Genomic DNA, 24,812 nt, shown 5'->3' on the forward strand with positions numbered 1-24,812 from the left:
CTGTGTCCAGATTATAAATACAGTACACTTAATATATTATTTTAGTTAAGGTTAAAAATTAACATAGTTTGAAAATGCACAGTGCACGCTCAATTTGAATGCCTTTTGGGAGATAAACATGAGATCAAAAATATACATTAACAGCCTTACTTATACAAATCAAGTAATCATCTTCTAAGTATTGTTTTAACTAATTACTACTTAAAGCCTTAAGTAGTGATTAAATTATTTTGACCTATAAAGGTTGCTTAAGCATGTCTTAAGAAATGAACAGATAATGACATAAAAACATACTAATTTCTCAACACTACCTGAATGTTGGTAGCTTAAAAAAATATTTGTCATCAAAACGTTGTGTAATGGCAACAATGGCATCCGTAAAATATAAAATTAAAAAGTTGAGCTGTCAATAAACCGGAAATGAAAAATCAGCTGGTAAGAATCCAGCCATTTTGCTAATTAGCGGGTTAAACAAGGGTGTGAGGCTACTTAATTTGACAACTCATTTAAGACATTGCTAAAAAAATAATTTAGTTAAGCCACGTTTATACGTAAGATTTTTTCTTAAACACCCCTTAAGTATAACTTATTATTTAATTCACGTTTATGAGTAAGACCGTAAATACATATTTCTAAAATCACAAGTCTCATCTGTTACTTTTTATTAAATAAACACTAAGTCAAAAGCTTTTATAATGAAAAGCCTCGGGCTATATAAAAATATACTTTTTGAACTTACACAGCCTCTGGTAATGTTTTCGTTACAAAAGGTCGCTGAACTTTCGGTTTTTGTTGGTTGTTATTCTATTATTATAATAAAGGATGGTACAACGCCTCGTTTCATATTGTACGGGTATTATGAATTCGTAAATATAGGATGTTTCAGATAAAATGTGCTAGTAGTAGGCTTTGGGTTTCCTCGAATTTCCTTTTTAGTTTAGTTTTCAGAACCATGTATTCAAGTTATCTTACTATTTCTTCTTATAAATCAATATGTACCTATTGCTCTTCGTTTGTCTCACTGAACTCGTCTCGTCTGGACCAATTTGATTTATTTTGTTTTTAAAAATGTTGGTTGTTGGGGGTCAGGGAAGGTTTAAAGTTAAAATGATACGAAGTGTTACGAAGTCTGCTGGGTAAAATACGTACTACAAAATTACACCCAAAACAAACCTTCATAATAGTAAATAAGGCTTCAATAAAAAACAAATATGAATGAATCAAACGTCCCTCAACTGATAGTAATCAGTAATCACCCTTCAACTCACGTGAGGGTAAACACGGTGACTCACAACTCTGATTCATTGAGCGGGGTATTCAAGTTTAAGGCGTTTTGAATCGACACTTGATGTCAAAGTCTAGTGACCAACATTTTGAAGCTCAATGACCGGAGAATTGCTTGATTGACGAAAAGATACAAGATATGTGCATTATCATGTTGTCACACTGATCATCCTCCCGCCTTTATTTGGGGTCGGTTTTTTTTCTTCCCTACGCTTCTGACTGACGTCATCTTACAAGCAATATTAATTTCTGGCCTTTTCGCATTTCACACAATACTTCCATCGTTACTTTGGTTGGTTGCAGGTATATGATACTGTCAAAATTAGGTGCGCTTGCATCAACTTTTTCACTCGAATATGTACTGCTTAAAACTATTGTTTTCGTAAACAAGACTGAAATACTCCTATAAAGCGAGAATAGAGCTCAGAGAACACAGATCATAAAACAAAAGGTCACGGCGAATTTAATTAAAAAACGAAGTTATAAAGAATACCTTCTATTCTACCATCTTTATTCACATAAGAGAATTTCTCCTTAAACTTGAAGTGAGATTTAATCAAATTCCTTTTATTATATGAATGATGGTATCGCGAGAAAGGCGCGCGAAAATTACGAGATGTCATGTTCGTTTGATCGAGTACTAGAGGCCTGAGTATAATGATTCTGTATGCAAGTATGTCTGACAAAGATTTAGTACATGATTCAGTTGATCGATGAAGTTATGTGAAGATTTTCTAGCAAAGTAACCATTGGTAGTTGTAAAATATGAACTTGTTGCTGTGTAGAGCCTGAGTGACCAATCAATTGATCGGGACTATTAAGTCCAGTTGATCCTGGTAAGGCACTGAACTATAGTGTTTTCATTTATGATTTCTGGAGGTATGTAATTGGACAAACTGTAGATGTGTAGATCAAGCTAGCCTTGTTTGTACACACTAACGTGTCTTAGGAAATCAGTAGGAAAAATTGCGTTTTCTCAGATGAGAGGGGAAAACCCATTATATTTTGCATATTTACAAAGTATTTTTTTATTATTTCTCAGTTATATGACAATGGATTCCATAAACATTGAATGAACTTGCGATGGTGTAATACCGCCATAACGCGATATTAAACGCAATTTGCTGTAATATTTTCCTATGACGCGCTATATTATCTAGAGCTAACAGATAAAGCTAGCTAACACGATAATACCATTGATTGATAGGGATTATCTTGACGAATTCTGACAACAATGATGTCATTTTGTATCGTTTTGTTTTTATAATAGTTGTTTAACTTTATTATATTTGAGAGTAGACGAAAATAAACCAACAATCATATATAGAGCTAAGTCCTCCCGCCTGTCTGTCTTTTCGATAATTCAGAAACTGCTTAACGTATTTTCATTCTTACCATAGTATTCATGAAGAAGGCTTATTATTTTGTAATTTGTATCCGGGCAAAGCCGTTGACTTGCTAGTTTACAAATAATATTATTTACCACAGAATTTAATATTATTGTAAATTGATGTTCAAAAGCTTTGCTTGGGAGCAAACAATTTTATGTGCTCCAAATACCAATCTGCTCAGAATTCATTGAATATTTCGGTTGACCGAATTGAATCATATTATGATCGGGAAAAGTAACGAGCTTTTATTAGACCCCGGAAATTTCTGTGACGAAATACCATTTATTTTGAGCATCTGAAACTATACATTTTGGGGAAATATTTCGAAACAGTCTAATAAATATGATATGAACTGTATCGATAAATTATTTACAGTCAGATACTCTCCACTATTTTGTGGTTGCCAATATAAATTCAGGTCATATTCGTAGTAAAATAATAACAAAACTATGTTTGATGCAATCAAGAGTTCAGATTACCACCGGGAGATATAACAGTTTGTTTTTTTTTATCAGAACATCTTGATTTCTACTGCACAGTCGTTGGTTTACTCCGAATCTAATAAAAGTCGTCGTATGAATAAAAGCCATTTTGAAAATAGTTTTTCCCAGTCACTCACAAGTCACAACAACGTGATTATTAAAAAGATTGTCTAGGTTCTTCCCCTGAATTGTAATCTAGGCATAAATAACTAATTGCGATGATGTCAAGGTAAATAAAAACTATGAATATGTAGGAAACTGCAAGCTTTGAAAATCTGCTCGAAGCAGGTGAACAAGAACATTTGTGGGTCATGCAACAGCAACACGATTTCCCAATACAACTTGTTAAACTAGGAAGAAGAATTAAGTCTACGTCTACATATTTCAATAATAACATTACAATGAGCAATAACAATAATAAATTCGTTTACAACAATTTCCCGTACGTTGGCACGCTAATATTTGTGTCAATGACTCATGGCCTACAATCTTACTATTGTATAAAAACACTAGCTACTACCACGGTTTCACCCGCGTCCCGTTGGAACTACTGCCCATACCGGGATAAAACATAGCCTATGTTACTCGGGAACGTAGCTTTCCAACAGGGGAAGCCTTTTCCCCAAAACGGTCCAGAATCTCCGGAGCCTTGCGGTACAACCAAACAAAAAAAATGTTTCCTCATTATTATATAAATACTCATAGATGTAATCACGAGCAAATTGCTTGTAGGTAAGGCTTGAGTCGGTAAAAAAATGCGTCCACGTTTGACCAGGTTTCTTGAAAATCTTAGGTAATATGAATGAGTTTTAAAATGCTTATTTGATTAAAATTTGGGTCATGTATGTATGACAGACGTTGTTTGCATAAATATCGTGGTAATATTATTAGTAGTACCTACACGAGATTAATATTATATTTATAACTTGACTAATACCCTGCTTTTAAATTCCAAGCGCTGTAAAAATTGTTCAGAATATTCTAACAATAAGAATTTATAATAATCTGAAATATTTATCTCAAGAACAGCTCTTAGGCATGCAAAGTAAATAGGGAAAAACGTTGATCTTGTACTACGACCTTGTAGACACGTTTCTGAAAATTCACGTTTTCCTCCATTTAATGCTTACTCGTAAAATATTCTTATAATCTTAACTGGCACGGGTAAAGTTCTGTGCAGACGTTCGACTGCGATTTTAATTACCTTACCATATATCATAGTCATCTGTAGGTTTTATCTGATTGTCATTAAAATATCATTAATCAAATCAAAACGTCACGCCCCTTGAAAAAAAAGGTTTATTTGCAATTATATTTCAACATAATCCCATAGGTATGTAAACCATACCACACAAAGTTTAAGAAAATTAACTATCAGGGAAGACTTTTCCAAGCAGTAGAAAAAGTTATTCCATCTCCTTTCCATACTTTCAGATCCTTCGAACGAGCATTCTCAATTTTCTCTTCTTTTTATTAAAACATTGCCCGGTTAAATGAAAAAGGGTGTACTAACTAAACAATGTATGATCCACAGACATTGCTAACACCTTCCAAAAAAAAATCTCTTTATGTCCTACAAGAACAAACGTTGATCAATAACTTCTTTTATTTTTATTTTACTTATTTAACTTCTCACAAATCCTCAGTCGATCAAAAGTCGCAGTCGCGGTTATGCGCCAGCCCTTACAGTCAAATGTTATCTTCCAGTAAACATGTGTCAAACACTAATAAATTATGTATCGATGAGTCACAGTTTGTATGTTTGTAACCAGTAATGAGGTTTATTGCTTTACTGCAAAAGATAATATTTAAAAACTACTGCTCTAAATATGAAAACGTTTGACCAGTTTCATTTAAAAAGTGCTTTTATTTAAATTGTTTTATCCCCTAGTTCAACAACCTTGGTGCATCTGATGTATGTAGGCCATAAATAGTGTGATGTACCAGGAAAATTATAATGAAAATATAATACAATTGTTATTTTGATCATTTTGCACAAGTACAGCATTTAATATGTATTAAGTTTATTTATGGCTAAATAACAACCACACGGGCTGATGGGTCGATCGATCAGACAGCTAAAGAGTCCGTGCATCATGGCCTGTCTTGACATGCCGATTTTCTCTGTGGAAAAGATAACTAAATCCGAATTAATTGTTATTGTTTTGCTAAATAGTAGTCAGATACTTTTTAAATTATGTGTTCACATTGCCTTTTCTTTGTCCAACAGATTCTACGACGAATGCAAAAGGAGGTATAACATCAAGTTATGGAAAACATTCACAGACTGCTTCAACTGCTTACCGGTTGCTGCGATAGGTGAGTCTAGATAATAATTTCATATATCTATTATTTCTACTGATTAATGTATTATTTACCAAACATAAATTTTATGGAACATAATAATTAATTCGCGAAACCGATTTTCCTCTACAACCAGGATTAACCATCCAAACAATACACGATGATCATTCGCATATAAACGTGTCTTGAAAATCGATTACCTACCCTGTATTTAACCTAACTACCTATTGTTTATCATCTAAAAAAAGCGAGAAAATTGCCTGCTCACTGATCGGTTACGAACAAAAAATTCGCGTGCGTTTAAACGCTTAGTTCGCATATTACGATCACCTATTAAACTTCGTCATTGTAAGTTAGAAGTAGCTACTGCGGTTTCTAAGGGATAGCTACATAGCCTTATAGATATCTAGATCGGCCACCGCGCACGTTGTGGCTAGACAACGTTGGTGAAAGCGGCGTAGAAGCGCTTCTTGGGTCGTAATGGCGTATTTATCTGTATTCTACGTTACACAGGTTACACTTCTTAGATGAAAAAGAGGTTGTGAAATTGAGAATGTGATACACGTAAAAATAAATAATTGTTGCATGATTTATGTCATGCTATTGCATCTGTGATCTAACGAACATGCAAAATACTTTTAGCCACAAGGCAATGGCGTCTTCCTTCATCCTTCCTTCATCACAGTCAAAATAACTATAATTTTAAACTATCTTCCTATAATTAAGAACAAGTTTTTTTGCCTCTTGAAATGCCAATACTTGATCCTCTTTTTGTTAAGTATATCAGAAACTTCCCGGATATTTTTTGCCCTAAAATAACTTACATGAGATTCTCGCGAATAATGCCAAAAAAGTATGCAAAGAATCCTGTCGCGTTGCTGAGTCGAAAACCGGAATTTGACGCCTTGCCAACGAAACAGCAAAAACTAGGGAAAGTTTTTACGTCACTTTACTTGATTCTCTTTTAAGTATACTTAAATATAATTACCAGGATTTATGTGTCTGAAAGCTCTAAGTAGCACTGAGATAAAAATAACTTAATGTGTCCTTAATATCTTTCAGACAAACGATATTGGATTTTCTTATTATCTCATGAATTTTACGAACGTTACGTGTTTTCGTATCGATCCTGTTTAGCAATTTCGCACGTTGACGTAATATTTTTATGAAGTCCTAAACTTAGTACATAGTCATTGAATTTGGTATTCAGCAGTCTAGGCTCTCCGACATTTTAATAACGTCGGAACTTTGATTTATTTTTGAAGTCCTTGAAAGCGAGCTAGACGTGTCAGCTCAATGTCAAATAAAAATACCTACATAGTATAAATATCTTAGCAATATCAAATTAATGAATTGTTATAAAAGTTATGATGATGATCTTAAAATCAAAGTTCATCGGAAGTATGGCTGTCCATAGTCTACAAATCGGGAGTTATATATGAATGAACATTTTAAACACAATTGTACAGGAATCCTTTTTCCCCTGATTTTCAACCCCGACCTTAGGGACTCCTTCACAGGCCAAGACAACTTTTACTCAAACTCCTTTGCCTTACTGACGAACCTTTAAACTCTCAATACTGTCCTCATTACCCGACAGAAAAGGTCAAAGGCAGGGTATTATTTTAAACCATTACGTCATACGCCGTACCCCACATGTGGCATAGTACATATTTTTAAGGCCGTCCCGTATTTGCATGCCATGTTCAGTTCGGTGATTGATCTAATTAGCCGCTCAGCTGACTGTGAACTTCGCTCGCGATGGACGCCGGATCCAGCTTAAAATCGTTAGTTGGCCATTGTTGGGGTTTTTGTTTTGTAATATAAAAAGTTTATTCCACCCATGTGCTTTTTGGGTCACATGTTATAGAAAGGAATAATCCTGGGTAGTTTGTAAGGGTTTTGTTTATCGGTATTAGCCTGATGTTTTATTTCTAGCGTTGTTGCGTTGTTGTGATTTTATTAAAAAACTTTGCAATATGTTTTTGTTCGATCTCCAATTACCTACTAAGACGGAATTGAGAAATTTGTGCTCTCATTTTAAAAGGTCAGGCAATTAAACAAAAACTTATTTTGAGTCTTTTCATTTTACCTTTAACAGTTTACATGATTGAGTCTAGAAAACCTATAATTAGAACTGAAAGTAACTACATATACCTTTTCAAACATAAAAATGTGTACCAACTTCTGACATGTTGTAAAGGCACAAAGCTACGTGCTTGAACCAAAAAGTAGATTCTATTGAGAAGACCGAACAAGACGAAACTAATTCCGAATTTCCAACTTCCAGTATCAGATATTTGCTTCAAATTTCGTACCAACTCCCGTATTCCCTGTAACGTATCATCGTTCGTCGTACATGCGTATATCGGTTGACTCGCTCACCGCAACACGAAGGTCGCGTACACTGACGCTATATTTATCAGATCTGTCTACACACTTTTGATTCTACAGTATAAATAGACGGTATAAGTAGGCATATGGATATGTCGCGATTGAGACACCTGTATCTCTTGGCAGCTGATTAAGATGAAGTGTTGTGTTGACGGCTGAGATGGCTGGGTAAAATCTGATGCGGTTCGTGGTGATAGATTATGAAAGACAAATCGGCCAGCGGTTTCACCTTTGTCTCTTGGGACTTGACCCTTGAGTACTCCGCGCACCCCCATAGCAAATTCATGAAATTAGTGTGTGATTTGAACTTTTAGAAAATATAGCTGTTCTTCTTCTTCTTCTTTCGAGTCGATGACATGTCATATGAGACTACACTATGTCAGCCCAATATTCCGCCACAGCGAGATATAGCTGTAAAAAGACAACTATTGAGTGGTTTTATAGTGGTCTGTCTCATGCATAAGATAATCAATGGAATCATTTTAATAACAAAAATATATACGGATCATACTGAAGAAGACACCAGGTTATAGTAATAAAATATAGGTACATGATTAATTGCAACACGTCCCATTTTAAAGTTGGAATCTTTCAACACAATAATGAGGAAAGGGAAACCAGATGAATTAATCACATCTGCCAAAAGATAATGTTTTCAAGCCGCGTAGGTATGTATATCTCACGGCCACTGACGAGAAAGAGTGAATAAATTGGCGACCCCGCGTCGGAACTGGTCATAAATAACAAAAGATTTATGTAACCGAACGTGGTTTAACATAATGCAAGAGCTGCTTTTTGGGTGCAGTCTTCGGTTTATAGTGAGTGGAATATAGAATGATATGGTAGAAGGTTCTAGAATGCTAAATTATGCTATTGGAAGATGTATGATCTTTAAAACTTATGTAGTCTGTTTGTCAAATAACTTCGCCCTTCCGAAGTCTTTTTGGAGCCTTTCTTGCATGAGCAGTCATGCTGGTAGTCGATTTTTGGACATGCAGAGTTATTTGACAAGAACTGAGTAAGAACTGAATATTTATAAAAACGTTAAGGTACTGCAAAAATACATTGTATAAACATGTATTAACACCAAGCCAATAGATATATTTCATGCTTACTGATAATTGTGAAAATTATAATCCCTAAAGTAATTTATCATTCCAATGTTGACCCTATTTCTGAAAACCGATACAACTTTGCAATTTACCTAAAGCCGTTGGTCTGGAAACTGAATTATGACTACAAACAAACAAATAAATGCGATGCTGTTTGTTTGTTAACTTTCTGAATGGATTATTTGTTTAAAATTTCTTTTATCATTTTGTTACTGAAGCGGGGCAAATAATATCTTTATTTCTACTCGATTGGTTAATTCTTGAAGGTCTTTTGAGGACATGGAAATACCATCTAAAGTACCCAATACCACACGTCTTGTCATCAATTTACCAAAAAATATCACTGAATAATCTTCACTAGGGAGTTGCAAAAAAGAATCATATTCCTCGTACAACGGCTGTCACTCCTACATTACCGTTCTACCATTACTTACTTATATTACACAGTATCGTTCCATCTTATTCCACAATTTCCATACTCAAAGAAAAATAGCTAGAAACAGCTAAAAGAAAACTAGATATTGATCGGCAGCATATGTGATGCGAGACTGATGGAATGAATATTTAACAGTTTTCTATGCATTTATTTACATCGCAATAAGGTTTTGCACAAGGGAACTGGTTTGCATTGATACTACAGTTAATTGCGTATAAATCATAGTTAAGAGATGAACGGTCGAACTTTTTGTTAAATAAAATTGATGGAAAAACTGCCAAAGATCAGTGAACTTCAAGTGCCTTTTTTATCTGCTCAATCTTTGATACTGTCGGTCGACCAACTGTCTGGGATTTGCGACAAATATTTTGACTGACAAACTGTAGATATTAGCAAAATGACTGGAAATCGCAATATAGTAACTAAACTGATCTAAAATTTAGTCAAAATCCAAATCTACATTTCGAGTCTTTGTTTGCCCCTCCGGTACCACAGTTCCATCCGTTCTATATTCCCAACAAAAGCCAGTATTTGCTGACAATGCAACAACGACACGGTTGCCATGGCGACAGCCGTATGCAAAACCACTGCAGTGCAAATTATGAGCCGTATTACCGCCGGTCGTTGACCTCTACCCGAGTTCATAACTGGGTGACGTATTATTAAGAATTCTACATGTCTAACATGAGACACGTACAAAACTTTTATTTGGGTTAATTAGATCAGAATATGAAATTCGGGAGATGTTATTTTTAGGCAGACCCGAATTTCGTACGCAGATTCTCGACATTTTAGCTTTGGGATTACTGAGTTTTTAAAATGGACTGTGTGACTGTATAAACTCACTTCTATATGGACGTTATATGGGCTAGAATTTTCTTGTCTGAAGCCAATTTCCGATTTTGATTGCGAGCTCGAACTACGGCAAAGTTGTAATTTGATTGCGAAATTGTTGTCGATTGGTCCGTAGCCTCATGTGCATGTAGATAGGCCATTTTGATTCGTTACCAACTTGAATGTCTCGTTAATGGTATTTGAAGCTTCTGTTGCTCCGAATCCGGTGAAATCGTCACATAACTAATTGTAGATATACGAAAATTGAATATTCTATTCCACGATCGAAATAATATAATGGTAGAAGAGGTAAAATTCGATGGAAAGTGGTCAACAAGTCATCCATTTGTTCCATTCTTAAGAGTTAAGTTTTGGCAAAGGTAAACAACAAAGCTATATTTCAGCTTTATCCTTGAAACTTATTCGGCTTTATCTGTATTTATGAAACTTTTATCGTACAATGTAGGAGGCGTGTTACATATTTTGTAATAAAAACTGTTTTGGATTCTAAAGTAGGACCGCAATATTGCCAAAATAAAAAGCCCCTTTTAAATATATTTTTAACGTCAGCATAAATCACGTACGTGGCTTAATTACATAAGCCATTTGGAAACAGTTGTTACATATATTGTCATCCTAAAATTTTAAGCTCACAGTCGCGTCAAAATACATTAGAATAATCACTTTTTAATAGCTTGTCTGTGACAACGTTTCACACAGTTACCATAGACAGTAACGCTCCAGATGTCATTAGGTTCCAAAGACAAGACTATGATTAATTTATACTCTTTCATAGATAGAGCTGTGTCAGACTTTCGGGGACATTAATTCGGCTCCGCATTTAAATGTAGGTTGTAAGCCGGGATTAATTTTCCACGAACAAAAGATGTTTTGCAAGCCGGGTTTGGCGCGAAAGCTGTCAATTGATGAGGTTGTCGGAACCCCTGGACTGTGAAGCGTTCTATTGAATTTGGCCCTGTTTGATTGGCGTCGGGTGTCTGCAGCCTATTTTCGAAAGTTTGGTGAGATCAATACTGTTTTGTAATAGAAATAAATGGCTTTCAAAGTAACCGAAGATAGACTCTTTTGAGTTTTCGCGAAGTAGGTTAGGACTGAACTGACTCTTAGTAAGAAATATTGAGGAGTTTATAGAACGGTCTAGTAATCACATACAATTACACAATGACCAAAACATAAGACTACGAAATAAGAAGTCAGACTAACACCACCTTTTAGTGAAGTGGGATAAAGCCACCGATATTTTTGGAAACTTTGTTTGCTGTCTTCGAATCGTGTTAAAGGCTCGAGCAGACCGGATGCGTATGCGTAACCACGCGCGTAGTCACGCGCGTAGTTACGGCGTAACCATGAGTTGTAATGTATGGAAATGTATGAGACAGGCCACACCGCTTGCGTAACGTAGACACGCGCGTCGTTACGCAAGCGGTGTGGCCTGTCTCATATTTCCACATTACTCATGGTTACGCCGTAACTACGCGCGTGACTACGCGCGTGGTTACGCATACGCATCCGGTCTGCTCGAGCCTTAAAACATTTTGCTTACACAAACTTTTATTGCATTGTTGATGTAAACATCAACGAGTATCGATTTACAGTTGTTTTCCTTTGAATAGTGTTTTTGTTGAATCGAATCAGTCAATCGAGACGTTTCACTAATTGATGGTATTGCATTACGGAGAATCGATACATGATATGTGATGATGCAAGCGGAAATAACTCGGTATGTCGTAGTATCGATTTCTTTAACAAAATTGCTGCTTTAACTACATGGTAGTGTTAGTATGCTCTATAATCATAAATTCCCACGCGACCTATTCATGATGTGTTGAAGTTTCTGTCTTTCAATAGTCCATACACTTCAACACATTCTCACACCTTAAGGAACTCTTACTAATCCCAAAAATATTCGACACCTGCGCCAGGGCTGGTCACGTGCCTCCCTTTCGATTCCCCTTCGTGGTTCGCATATAAAACGCCTAACGAAGCTCGCAAGTGCTATACAGTAAGCGACCCCAATCTTACGCCAGCCCTGATTGGTCGAAACGATCGTAAATGCCTGGTTCAGGGCACATTTTGGTTTACGGACGTAATTTGAGTGGTCACTTTATCGCTGTTCTCTGGATTAGACATAACTGTTCTTAAAAGCTAAATGGGTCGAGCCACTTAATCCTATAGCTTTGTGATAAATGAGGAATGTGTCAACAAGACTTGTTTTTCCTTTCTTGAGGATATCTGAGGTCTTCCCACGATTTTGTGGTTAAGGTGAAAAATTGTGTTTCTACGTGTTTGTCACCTAAACTCGTCTAAGGTTTTCAAACACAGTAGAAAGGGTAATGCAGTAATGTTCCTAATGGGATAGTAGTATTTTCTTTTATAAAAGACAGCATTGATATCACCCCATTTGATCGATAGTCACGACACGCCCCCGTGCTCATAATGTTTACAATACATAGGAAAAGTGACGTATCACACACAACGCTAGTTCGTGACAGTTTCACTTGCTTCTACTGATAAGGAAGAACCTTCAGTCAATAGGAACACCTATAATAATTAACGAAGAACCGTAGATTTTGCATAACAAAAGATTAAAATAAAATCTCCACGAATTAATATATCAGACAAGATCATATGTTTTTTTTTATATAAAACTGGCCTTGTCTTCTGTACAGTTAACAGAAATATATCAAAGGTCAAACTCTGAATTTTTGTCTTAAGAATTGTTAGCTATGTTGTATTTAGTTTAATGTGTGCTTAAGTGCATAATAATAGTGTATGCACGTGATGGTTGATAAGGAAATAATTTAAAGATAAGATCAAGGAACGTACATATTTGATGCTACTTAGCCTTGCACTGCATCCTTCCGATTGTATGAGTGGAATATTAATTACATGAACATCACGTTGTTTTTTTACAAGTCGTAAAGACAAGAAGAAAACTATCATGGATTAGGTCATAATAATAATAATTCATCAGCATTATTTGTACGACTTGTTTATTCCGCAAAACTGACCAGAACATACTCGGAATAACAGATAATACTATTTTTTCTCTGAACTCCACATAAATTCAGTTAGTCCAGCAGTAATACAAAACATTGTTGCCATTTTATGTTACCGAAAAAACTCGTACAAACTAGCAACGCGCAACAAAGTTGACTCAATTTACAGAATTAATTTTCTTTCTACGAACCCTCCTGGGGTTGAGTAAATTTGCTATTTTCAGTGTCATAACAATTTCTAGGAGCTAATACCTAACAATTTCAACTAGCAATATCCATTACAGAAGAGGGTACTTCAGAGACTGGTCCGATAAATGGTCCTCAGGGATAGTGCTTAATCGCACAACAACCCTACTAAGTCCAAAATAACCCAATAAAGTTAGATAGTTTCCAAACACAATTTACGTTAAAGCCTCTATACAAAATTTCTATATTTAATATCATGCTATGATTAAAAGTCCTCGAGACAGGATTGTTTACAACGAATTTTGCAGAATTTTCAAAGGGCAGCGTTTTCAATATTTGACATTAGAAGTCACTCTTCAAGATCAATAAGGGTCGGTCATGATATTGCCCCATTTTATGTAAATATCTGATCGCTTTATATGTAGATTATATGCTTTATGTAATATGCAATCGCATATTTTACCCTAGAAGCGTAATAAACTAGGTAACGTAATGTGTAATAGGTTCGTTTTGAAGACAGATTTACGGGCCTAGATCATGGCCTACATAACCCACGATATACTTCATAAAGGATACATTAATATTGTCGTTAGACAGGATAATCCCTTTAGATTTACCTGCCTATATCTAGGGATTTAGATGATAACGTCATTACGCCTGTATTCCTAGAGGAATAGACAGCTTAATTAACGATGATTAGAGTCAAAGCGGTCCTAGGAATCTCCTTAGCATTCTAGTCTAGAATATTGTACCTATATGGATCCTAAATAATGAGCAGACTGATTAACTCTACAACGAATAGAAGAGGCGATGGTATTGGTACTTGATTAGGGAAGAATATGGAAATTTTGTCAATTGTACTGGACGCTTGGAAGGAAGAAGTCTATGCCTAGAAAAGGAACAAAGTGCTACAAATGACGCAGCCTGATGATGATCGCCTTATCGTCCTTAGTCAGGACTTTATTACATACGTCTATCTTACAATCCCGAACATTAGGCTTACTCAAGCTTATCACATAAGATTAGTAAATTCACCTGTCAGTATTAGTCTAATTCCAACAGCTACACTAGACAAAGCGTATGATTAGACTGAAACTTAGCCTGGCTTTTAACACGTAATCTAGGTAAAGGCTCGTGGATATAAAACGTGAGTATAGGTTGACACCGCTGGCATGTTTACGACTGTAGTTCAAGGTCTGTTTTCTATTACTATGTCGAACGGTGACGCCTATCTTTAGTGGAACTACTATAGGTTTTATTAATTCGTAGATGAAAGGGTTTTTTTAATGTTAGAGTATAGTGTTTTATACATTGATGGAATCCTTATAAAGAGGATTTTTGATCCTCCTCCTCCTTATCGAGTGAGCTGCAGGTTTAATCACCTAACAAGCCCTAGTGTCAGAGTTTACTTAAATCCGCCTGACGGCCTCTGACGTGGAATATTATATAGGATTTTTGATGTAAACATCAGAAGAGTTTCAGCGAATCTTTGTCCACATGGACTGTTATCCAAGAGTGCATTGGCAGTAGTCTCCTTATTTAATATTCTTATCGCAACAATACTCAAGACTGATATATCTATAGTATAAAATATTTTGATAACACTACCAAAGTTATATAATTTACAAGTTTTATTTATACGCCATTGAGAACCACCCAAACTGGTTTGTTTTGCGCATCCAATTGTTTCTCACAAGTTGCAAACTTGTAATAAATCCGTATCGACTTTGTAGTCACCTCGGTACCCTTCAACTGTACCTAGACTAGATTCCAGACACGCCTGTGGGAACAGACAATCTGACCTAGACTAGCAGACGTTCCCAGAATTTGTTATATAGAAATTAATTTAACCAACGAGTTCTTCATCGCTGTTTGTGGTTTTAGTTCAAAAGCAACGGATGGCTAAATGATTGGTTTTGAAACAGAGTACTAAAATACATACTAATAATTATTAATTGTTAATTTGGTAACCGTCTAAAATATCAAGTCGAAATAATTGAGATCTTGCAAGGGGTTAAAGACGGCATTGGCAGCTTTTAAGCAGGATCAATTTGTTGCCTGGTTACTGTTATTCAAATCATGAAGTTAACCTGAAATAATCGTCAATCTAGAGGAATTCCTCCGAGGTTTATAGTTTTAAATAGTCTCCTCCACCCATGCCATCAACCAAACCTTGATTTGCAGGAATTCTGTTAAACGAATTGTATTATTCCACATCCCACCCAATCCTACCTACAAACAACATTAATTAATCACAAATTGATGTTCTAATATTACCACAACATCTATTTCTAGCAACAACAACACGCTATTTTCATTAGCTAATAGCAATATGAACGATCCGTGTATCAACAAGGGGTGTCGTGTTGATTGCAATAACGTCCCGTTCCACACTTGCGCTAATTGAACGCATCTGTTCCGTGCAGGTTCAAGGCCTCTTAAGGTTAGGACAGGCTATTTCGGTACAGCACGTGGTGAGCAGATGTGACGTAGGCACGTGACCCGCAAGGCTATGCGCTTGTTATTTTTAAGAGAATAGTCTCAGCAATATGTGTTTCTAGGAGGAAGAATGCAGTTAGAGGATTGAGTTACAGCATCGCACGCCGTGATACATTTAAGCATTTTTCTCGTATACTAGGAAAGATTAGTTTTGCTTACGGGTGGTATCTTTGAGGCTTATGTCAAAAAATTATCGACGTTTTTTGTATTAATTGTCGTTTTTTTATAGACAAAAGGTATTTCGCTAGAGTTGTTGTTGTTTAATTAAAGCATTTTCTCTTGAAATTCGACACACCCACGCGTTTTCGCAGCTCATTCTTAAGGCTTCGCAGTAAAACCTTAGGAAAGAAGCAAATACATTTTTAATTTTGCAAACGAAGTTTGTTTACGGTTTTTATTAAAAAAAAACAAAAAAAAACAAAAGGCAACTGTTGCCATAGACAAAGTTTTGGTTGTTTGTGCAGAGTTGGTCATTTTGATAACAAAAACTTAGTGGGGAAATGTTTGCCAGATTTCCTCTGGGGAAATAACAATGCACTGTTTTTATACAGTTTCTCCCTTTGAGTTCTAAAAAAAGTGTTTCGAATAAAAAGGGTTGTGGAAACGCAAATCGTTGTGATCCCATCCTATTTTTAACCCCCGACGCAAAAACGACGGGGTGTTATAAGTTTGACGTGTCTGTGTGTGTATGTGTGTGTGTGTGTGTGTGTGTGTGTGTATGTGGCATCGTAGCTCCCAAACGGATGATCCGATTGTAATGCGGTTTTTTTTGTTTAAAAGGTATGTCAGTCGGGAGTGTTCTTAGCTATGTTTGGTGGAAATCGGTTCAGGTCTTCAAGGTCATCAGCTCGTTTGCTAGATGTGATAGGAATGTTACACGCTCAGTTTACTTGCAAGTATATGTGGGATCTGAAATTTGAAACACTAATGTCTTTTGGAACCACTGAGCTGGTCTGCTGTTAGGGCACGAAGGTAGGAGACGTAACCCTGAACTGCCTTTTAGTAAACCCATCGAGTTTGGGCTCGTTGAATTTGTCTTGACGAGTTCTCTTCATGTTTCTGATTGACGAGAACCTGATGCTGGAAATGGGATGTGGCGGATGAAACCCCGAAATGCCGGAATGAAACGGATAAACCGATTTATATTTTTGCTGAAAATCTAGAATGTCCAAAGGTTTATTATTGTATTTATTGTTTCTCAATCTGTGCAATTCTTCCAGAGCCAGTTTGTCATGAGGATTGTTAAACAGCTTCCTTTGACCGAGATCGCATATAGCGACCCCATCTTAAGATAAAATAAATTAAATGAAAGAAGGAAAAATTAAGGAGCTCCTTTAAAAAGCATGAAATAAAATTAAATTATAAATTTAAAAAAACCCCCGACCCAAAAAAAGTACGTAATTATGACAAAAGGTTAAAAACGCTAAACCCTATAAAAAGCAAAAAAATTACTTTTAACACTACGTAAACTAAATTTTGACGTGTCGGGGGACCGCTTTTTACCTTCATAAATACTTACATAAATCAAATGATACCTACCTAATTACAACATTCGTATAAAAAAACACGTATGTAATGAAACACAACATACAAAAACACGTATGTAATGAACACGTATGTATGTAATGAATTAGAGCGGTCCCCCGACACGACAAAATTTAGTTTACGTAGTGTTAAAAGTTATTTTTTTGCTTTTTATAGGGTTTAGCGTTTTTAACCTTTTGTCATAATTACGTACTTTTTTTAGGTCGGGGGTTTTTTAAAATTTATAATTTAATTTTTAAGATTGATTGTTTTGTTTCGAAATTCGACGGTTATTTCAGAAAGGCTTTTGTCTTTCGTGAGGTTGTTTTAATCGAGGACGGGTTTTTCCCCCCTTTACTTAAAAATTGTCATTGTATGAATTTATATTTTAGCCATGCCCCATAGTCCCCAGGCCGGCGAACAAATTTTTTTTTGATACATATACATTTAAGACTTTGTGAGTGCCTTCCTTACGATGAGTCCGACAAACTTTTCGAATGCGCAAATTTTGGTGCCGCTGCGTTTTTTAATGCTTGACTCCTGAAATTGTCGATATGACGTCACTATGGCTCTTCGTACATACACGCTTCATTTTTTGAGATTCGTTTAATAAAGGTAACTAGAGAATGGTGGTCAACTTGTCCGATAAAGATCGTGCTGCGTTTGGAGTGTCCACCATCCTGAAAATGTCGGTATGACGTCACTACGACTCTTCGTACATACACGTTTCATTTTTTGAGGTTTGTTTAATAAAGTTAACTAGAAAATTGTGGTCAGCTTGTCCGATAAAGATCGTGCTGTGTTTGGAGTGTCCACCATCCGAAACATGTCGATATGACGTCACTGTGTCTCCCCATACATACATGTCGGACAAATACAACAATGATAGATAATACTATTCTTATTGCAAATATCGACTTGTCCGACAAATGTAGTGAGTCAAATAGTCAGTTCGACAAGAAAATGAGAAAAAATATTACAATTGGAAGAAGTTTATTCTTTTTGTCAATTTCTGACTTAAATATTTACGTGCATTATTTAAGTATATTAAATTGGCATACGACTTACCAATTTTAATTACTATTTTAGAAAAAGTAGCCTGACTAAGACGTATTGTTGATAGTTTATATTATGTTAAGGAATAATATCCCACATCTATTAATGGACTATATATCAATCAAAAGGTCTTTTTAAGTGCAACATTTTGTCTCAACATACCAATTATCAATTCTTAGTATTTTAGAAGATATAGCCCAAATAAGGCGTATTATCGATAGGTTTTACTATGATAGGGAATAATGTCCCACCTCTAGGTATGAACCATATGTCAATCGAAAGATCTTTTTAAGCGCTATATTCCGTCTTAACATACCACTTACCGATTCTTAGTATTTTGGAAGACATAACTGACCTAAGGCATATTATTGATACTTTACATTGTGTTAAGGAATAACATCTCACTTGAAGTTATGAGCCATATTTCAATCAAAAGATCTTTTTAAGCGCAAGGTTGTATTAGCATAACTCCGACAAATTGTTAGTACTTTAAAAGCTAGAGCTTTTCTAAGAATATATTATCGGTAGATTCTGTCAAGCTAATCCATTACTTCTTTAGTAACAAATTATATATTATTTGAAAAACCTTTCCAAATGAAACATTTCGTGTTAACATACTTCCGACAAATTGTTAGTAGTTTAGAAGCTAGAGCTTATTTAAAACATAATTATTGATAGATGTTTTCAATTAAATAAATCCCATCTCTAGTAATGAGTTATACATCATTCAAAAGACGTTTTTAAATGCAACATTTCATATTTAAAAACCTTCGGCAAATTGTTAGTATTTCAGAAGCTAGAGCTTATATAAGATTATTTTATCGATAGGTGTTTTCAAGTTAATAAATCCCTCCTGTAGTAATGATACATATATCATTCGAAACTACCTTCTAAATGCAACATTTACTATTAACATACTTCACACCAATTGTCAGTACTTTATACCAAATCTTAAAATATATCTATATTTTCCGGACGGTGGACACTCCATATGCAGCATGATCTTTGTCGGACAAGCTTACCACAATTTTCTAGTTAACTTTATTAAACAAATCTCAAAAAATGAAACAGGTATGTACGAAGAGTCGTAGTGACGTCATACCGACATTTTCAGGATGGTGGACACTCCAAACGCAGCACGATCTTTATCGGACAAGTTGACCACAATTTTCTAGTTAACTTTATTAAACAAACCTCAAAAACTGAAACGTGTATGTACGAAGAGTCGTAGTGACGTCATACCGACATTTTCAGGATGGTGGACACTCCAAACGCAGCACGATCTTTATCGGACAAGTTGACCACCATTCTCTAGTTAACTTTATTAAACGAATCTCAAAAAATGAAACGTGTATGTACGAAGAGCCATAGTGACGTCATATCGACAATTTCAGGAGTCAAGCATTAAAAAACGCAGCGGCACCAAAATTTGCACATTCGAAAAGTTTGTCGGACTCATCGTAAGGAAGGCACTCACAAAGTCTTAAATGTATATGTATCAAAAAAAAATTTGTTCGCCGGCCTGGGGACTACCAGTAATATTCCAGGACAATTAGATAGATCTTTGCCAACATTAAGATAAGCGATATCAAGTTAAGGAATATAAAGTGCCTACTTGTTGGTACAACGCTACGTTTCCTTCCCCCAACCAAATTCGGGATTTATTATGGAGAATTTCCATGAAAATGTGAGAATTAAACAAATTAGTGATTCACCAGCGAGAACCAAGGGTGATACGTTAGTCGAATAGACCCGAAACTTTCCTAATTTTACGTTCTGACCTGAAACTTTTGCGTGGACAATTGGTAGGTACAATAGAATTCCCTATAGCACATCCACTATGTTTTAATCAAAAAGTTCAGCAATTTTTCAAAATTTTAGATGGTTGGTTTAGCTAGTTGTTATCGGTTATTTATTCACTATCTAATCGAGAAAAAGGAACAAAGTACTACATGTCTCTTTATGACAACATGGATAAGTTATGCAGTCGAGTTTATCTCCCAATATTATATGAATATTAAATTCCTTTCTCTGCTAGGAAAACAAAGAAAGCTAAGCTAAGATGGATTTGTAAGATATATTGCTAGAAAAGGAATTACTGTTAGGATAACGTATGATGAAGATGAATGAAAAGAAAACATACTGCTACTTAGTTGAAATATAAGGGTATGTGGGTGAATATAGGTATCCTAAAGGTTTTTTACTACTCTGATGTTTAGGGTCCGGTAGGGACACCGGTAATTGTTTTCCATCAAATCGTCTGCTCCTTTGCAAAGGAAGCACACCCTATCGCGTGATAATACCTCTATATTATAATAAATAAATAAAAACTGATTTGGTTACACAAGTAACATTTCTCTGAGACACAAGCGACGTAACATTTTAATTGAAGTGTACAATGTATAACATTAAAACATACATTTAGTTCTGTCATTATGTCTCGCGTCTGGCGTACGTCCAGATGCAAGCAGGTGTAATTCGTTCGTACATTGTATAAACTGCTCTCAGGTAATATTGGCAGACATCTGTTAAGGATGCTGTTTTTTTTACGGACAGGTGAACATTTTTTATACCGGTATTTTTTACTTGAAACTGGAAATGCAAGTTCTGTTTACTATATTGACTACTCAGCAATTTTCTGTTGATCATTTTGGCACGATTACTAATAAATCATCAACACACTTTAACAAGATTCTTTGTTCTTTCAAACAACGAAGAAACTCCATCGAAAAGTTATCAGCATTAACGTACCTACCTATTGTGTGCCAAAATAGTTTCGTATACCACTCTAGTTGTTTCGCCTGACGTTTCAATTAAGCCAGGATCAGGAAGTTGTTTGGCCCCGTACCAACGTCTTCCGCAACTAACGCCTATATCTGAAACTAATATGGCACCATTGTATACAATCTTAGATCGTTTAACTATCCGGAGCCGACATGTAACAAATATATGCGTAATAAAGTGCAGTGCGATGCGCGCTCGAGAACGGTCGCGTTTTCGCTGCACAGTACGAATATTATATTCGCGTTTTGCGCGGCAATAGCCGCTGCCCGTCTTAGTCGCGATGAGTTCTAAACCGCTCATCGCCAACGAAGTTTTGGCATTCATTAATCATGCCATCGATTACATGGATGAGGTCAGCATCGTGCAGATCTGCAGATCAGCCTACAAAGAGGAGGAGGTTTGCAGTGCAAAGCTGCTGCTCTACAAGTCGCTCGGACAGCTCGAGCAGATGCCATCCCGCCGAAGGGACGGTGGCGACAAGAGCCTGCAGGACATCATATCCCTGCTGAAGAGGACGGATCCTGATGACGTGCCTGAATTCGTGGCGAAGGACTTACATAAGCTGCCTCCCGTCACGTTTGATCACGTCGACGTCACCAGGCTGTTGAAAGACATAACGTGTCTTAAGGCAAGCCTGGAAGACATGAAGTCCAAGATGGAAGCGTCACAGGTTACCATCAATGACCTGCGTGGTGAAGTGGCGTTGTTGCGCAACGCTGTTTCTTTAAGTGGGTCATTAGATAGATTGAATGTGAACACTCGTCGCGGGGCGCAAAATGCGTCCGGGGCGAATTCGAGTGCGTCACCGATTGCCGATGTCGCTGACGACGCACCCCGCCCCGCCGCCGCCGCCGCCGCTGTGTCAACACCTGCGGCCGAACCTTGCGTAGGAACATCGACCCCCAAACGCGCCTACGCAGCAGTAGCAGCCACCAACAAGCCCGCTGTGACGCAATCAAAGCGGACCAAAGCAAAAGGGGGTAAACAAACCCGTGGCACATCACAGCCACAGACTGGTCCTAAGAAGGACACGTGCGACAAGGATGGCTTCATTAAGGTAGAAAGGAGAAAAAAGAGGCCACCTTGTAGGAATCAGTGCGGTACCGCACAAACTGGACCCAACACCCTGCTGCGTCCTGCAGTACCAACGACGCAGCTGTACGTGTCCCGTCTTCATCACACCACGACGGTGGAGCAGATCGTGGAGTATGTTCGATCCAAGACCAACTGGACCTTGAGGGTGGCGAAGTTGGAGTCGCGCCACAATACGAACTTCAATTCGTTCATGGTGCGAGTTCCAACTCATCACATCGACACATTCCTTAAGGAAGAGTTTTGGCCGAAGGGTGTCGTGTACCGGAGGTTCCGAGGATGGCTACGCGACACCTCGCAGCGTAACACGACGCCGACACTTCGTGTGCATTAGTTTTTAAGTTGTTTATATAAAATATGTATTAGTATATTATTTTTAATGTTATAATATTTATGTATAGTGTTTGCTATGGGCCTTGATGCCTGATTTAAATAAATAAATAAAAAGTAATAGTCTGCCAATATTTACGCACACGGGTGCATCGCAACAATGAATAATACCTCAGTGATGTATTTAAGATCACGGCAAAATTGACAAAAGCAATCATACATTTGACGGATACATGTTCGTATGAGTATGATCGGCGCTCCTGTACCATTGGCAGAATGGAAGGCACAGCAATGGCTTTTCCAGTTAGTTAAATTATCTAAAATATAAAACTAAATGTGACGTAATCATCCGTACGAGTTGACTATTCGTGTCAACAGCTGACTACAAAAGCGTCACAGTTCACTGAAGAACCACAAAGGAGTACAACTGTCCAACAATCTGATTATGACACTGGATAGAAATGGACATAAACTAGCCTCTTGCAAACCGCACTTGGACAAGAACTGGGTTAGGCTGCTTGATACAGTTGCAACAAAAAGTAGGTTAGACTGTGGTAGATGAGGAATAGGAGAAAACCTAAGTGGCTTTTAGAGAGTTTCTTGACATACCGAAAATGATAAAAATACATATTATACTTCAGTTGTCTACTGTCTGCTAAGAAATTGTTATTTCTATTTTCGTTGTCTTGAGGTTTCGGGAAGCAATATAACTGCAAATTGTATTTATATCCATTACACAACAGATGAGTTATTAAACTTGATATCGTGCGGTTCCAAGTATGACCTTTAGCGAAGATCGTATCTGAAAACAGGAAATTGAATGTCAACATTTCTCCACATCCCGATAGCGAGATGATAAAAATAATAGCTATGTTCAATAACATGCAGACAACTATTTATGGAGATCTTTATTTGTGACTTTATCAATCGTCTTTTTAACTCACGTATCGATAAATAATTTGCACTCGATTTTAAGTCCAAATCCTGTCATCGTGCCTTAGTCTAGTATCGATTACATTCATCAGACTCGCGGTCGTAAACCCTAAAACCGCGGCCCGGTCATATCGATACATAACTACTCGTAACTACTAATGTGCCGATCGACTCTTGATCATCGACCCACGCTGATTACCGATTCACGTGTTATACCGACGTGCTCCCGTACGAATCGTGGCTGTGACGTAATTAATACACTTTTTTGACGATAGAACAATCAACCTACAGTGGGATGTAGTACTGATATGAAATAATTTAGCTTCGCTGACAGGCGCGTGGGTTTTGTAGATCTGTAGAAGGACGTTGTATAAAAAATATGACTTGATGTTTGCGTGAGGATTGCTATATTATGATATTGTTTACAAACAATCGTATCGGTATAGTGTAGAAATACTTTACGCAGGAATGTATGTTATTACTATTACGTAAGACAGTTCATTAAAACAATGGATTAGTCCTCTATTCACAGTCTGTTATAGAATTCCAAACATTTTATACAGTTAATGAAGGTAAAACGAATGGAAAAATTACCGCTGTTTTCGTAGCTAACCCTGAGTATAAAAATATAGCTGCCTCCGAAAAAGGTCGCGGAGCTTGTTAAAAGTATAAAAAACACCGAATCCTATGTGCTAAACGAGACGAATAAAAATGTGACTGGCCTACTTACGGGGAAAGGTTCCCGAATTTAATAAAGAATTATTAAAATATCGATCACTCCTGAGTTTCGGCGCCCTTATTAATCTCAAAAGCTTTTTGTTTGAGAAGTGTTTTCACGTTTTGATTGGCCCTTCAAGGTAAATCTTCAAATTAAACTTGATATTCGATGCACGAATTTTGTTTTAAACTTTCGGTGCTCTACGCAAACTATGATAGAAAAAGTTAGTCTACTGGCTGAAAATTTTGATCAGCGCGTTATTTTGCTGTCTGAAAAAGCAAGCTTCAAATTTTGTCCTCTTATGCTGAATAAAATGTTCCAAAAAGCGTTTCTTAAAATAGGATACCATTAACAACAACAACGAAAGGTCATCCGATTATCTATTGTATTTTTTAATCTATAAAGAAAATCCCCGCAGTCTTAAAGCGTCGCA

General features: G+C 36.5%; 1 protein-coding gene across 2 annotated transcripts in view; it reads left to right on the forward strand.

The window, feature by feature from the left end:
• LOC110371728 (serine/threonine-protein phosphatase alpha-2 isoform) overlaps positions 1 to 24,812 on the forward strand; it is a 54,193-nt gene that overhangs the window by 9,388 nt on the left and 19,993 nt on the right. For both annotated transcript variants that reach the window (XM_064040288.1, XM_021328097.3), the window contains exon 4: positions 5,388 to 5,476. In XM_064040288.1, the coding sequence (XP_063896358.1) occupies positions 5,388 to 5,476 (89 nt within the window). The remainder of the gene's footprint in view (positions 1 to 5,387; positions 5,477 to 24,812) is intronic.

The sequence above is a fragment of the Helicoverpa armigera genome, chromosome 22, assembly GCF_030705265.1.
Source record: "Helicoverpa armigera isolate CAAS_96S chromosome 22, ASM3070526v1, whole genome shotgun sequence".
Lineage (NCBI taxonomy): Eukaryota > Metazoa > Arthropoda > Insecta > Lepidoptera > Noctuidae > Helicoverpa > Helicoverpa armigera.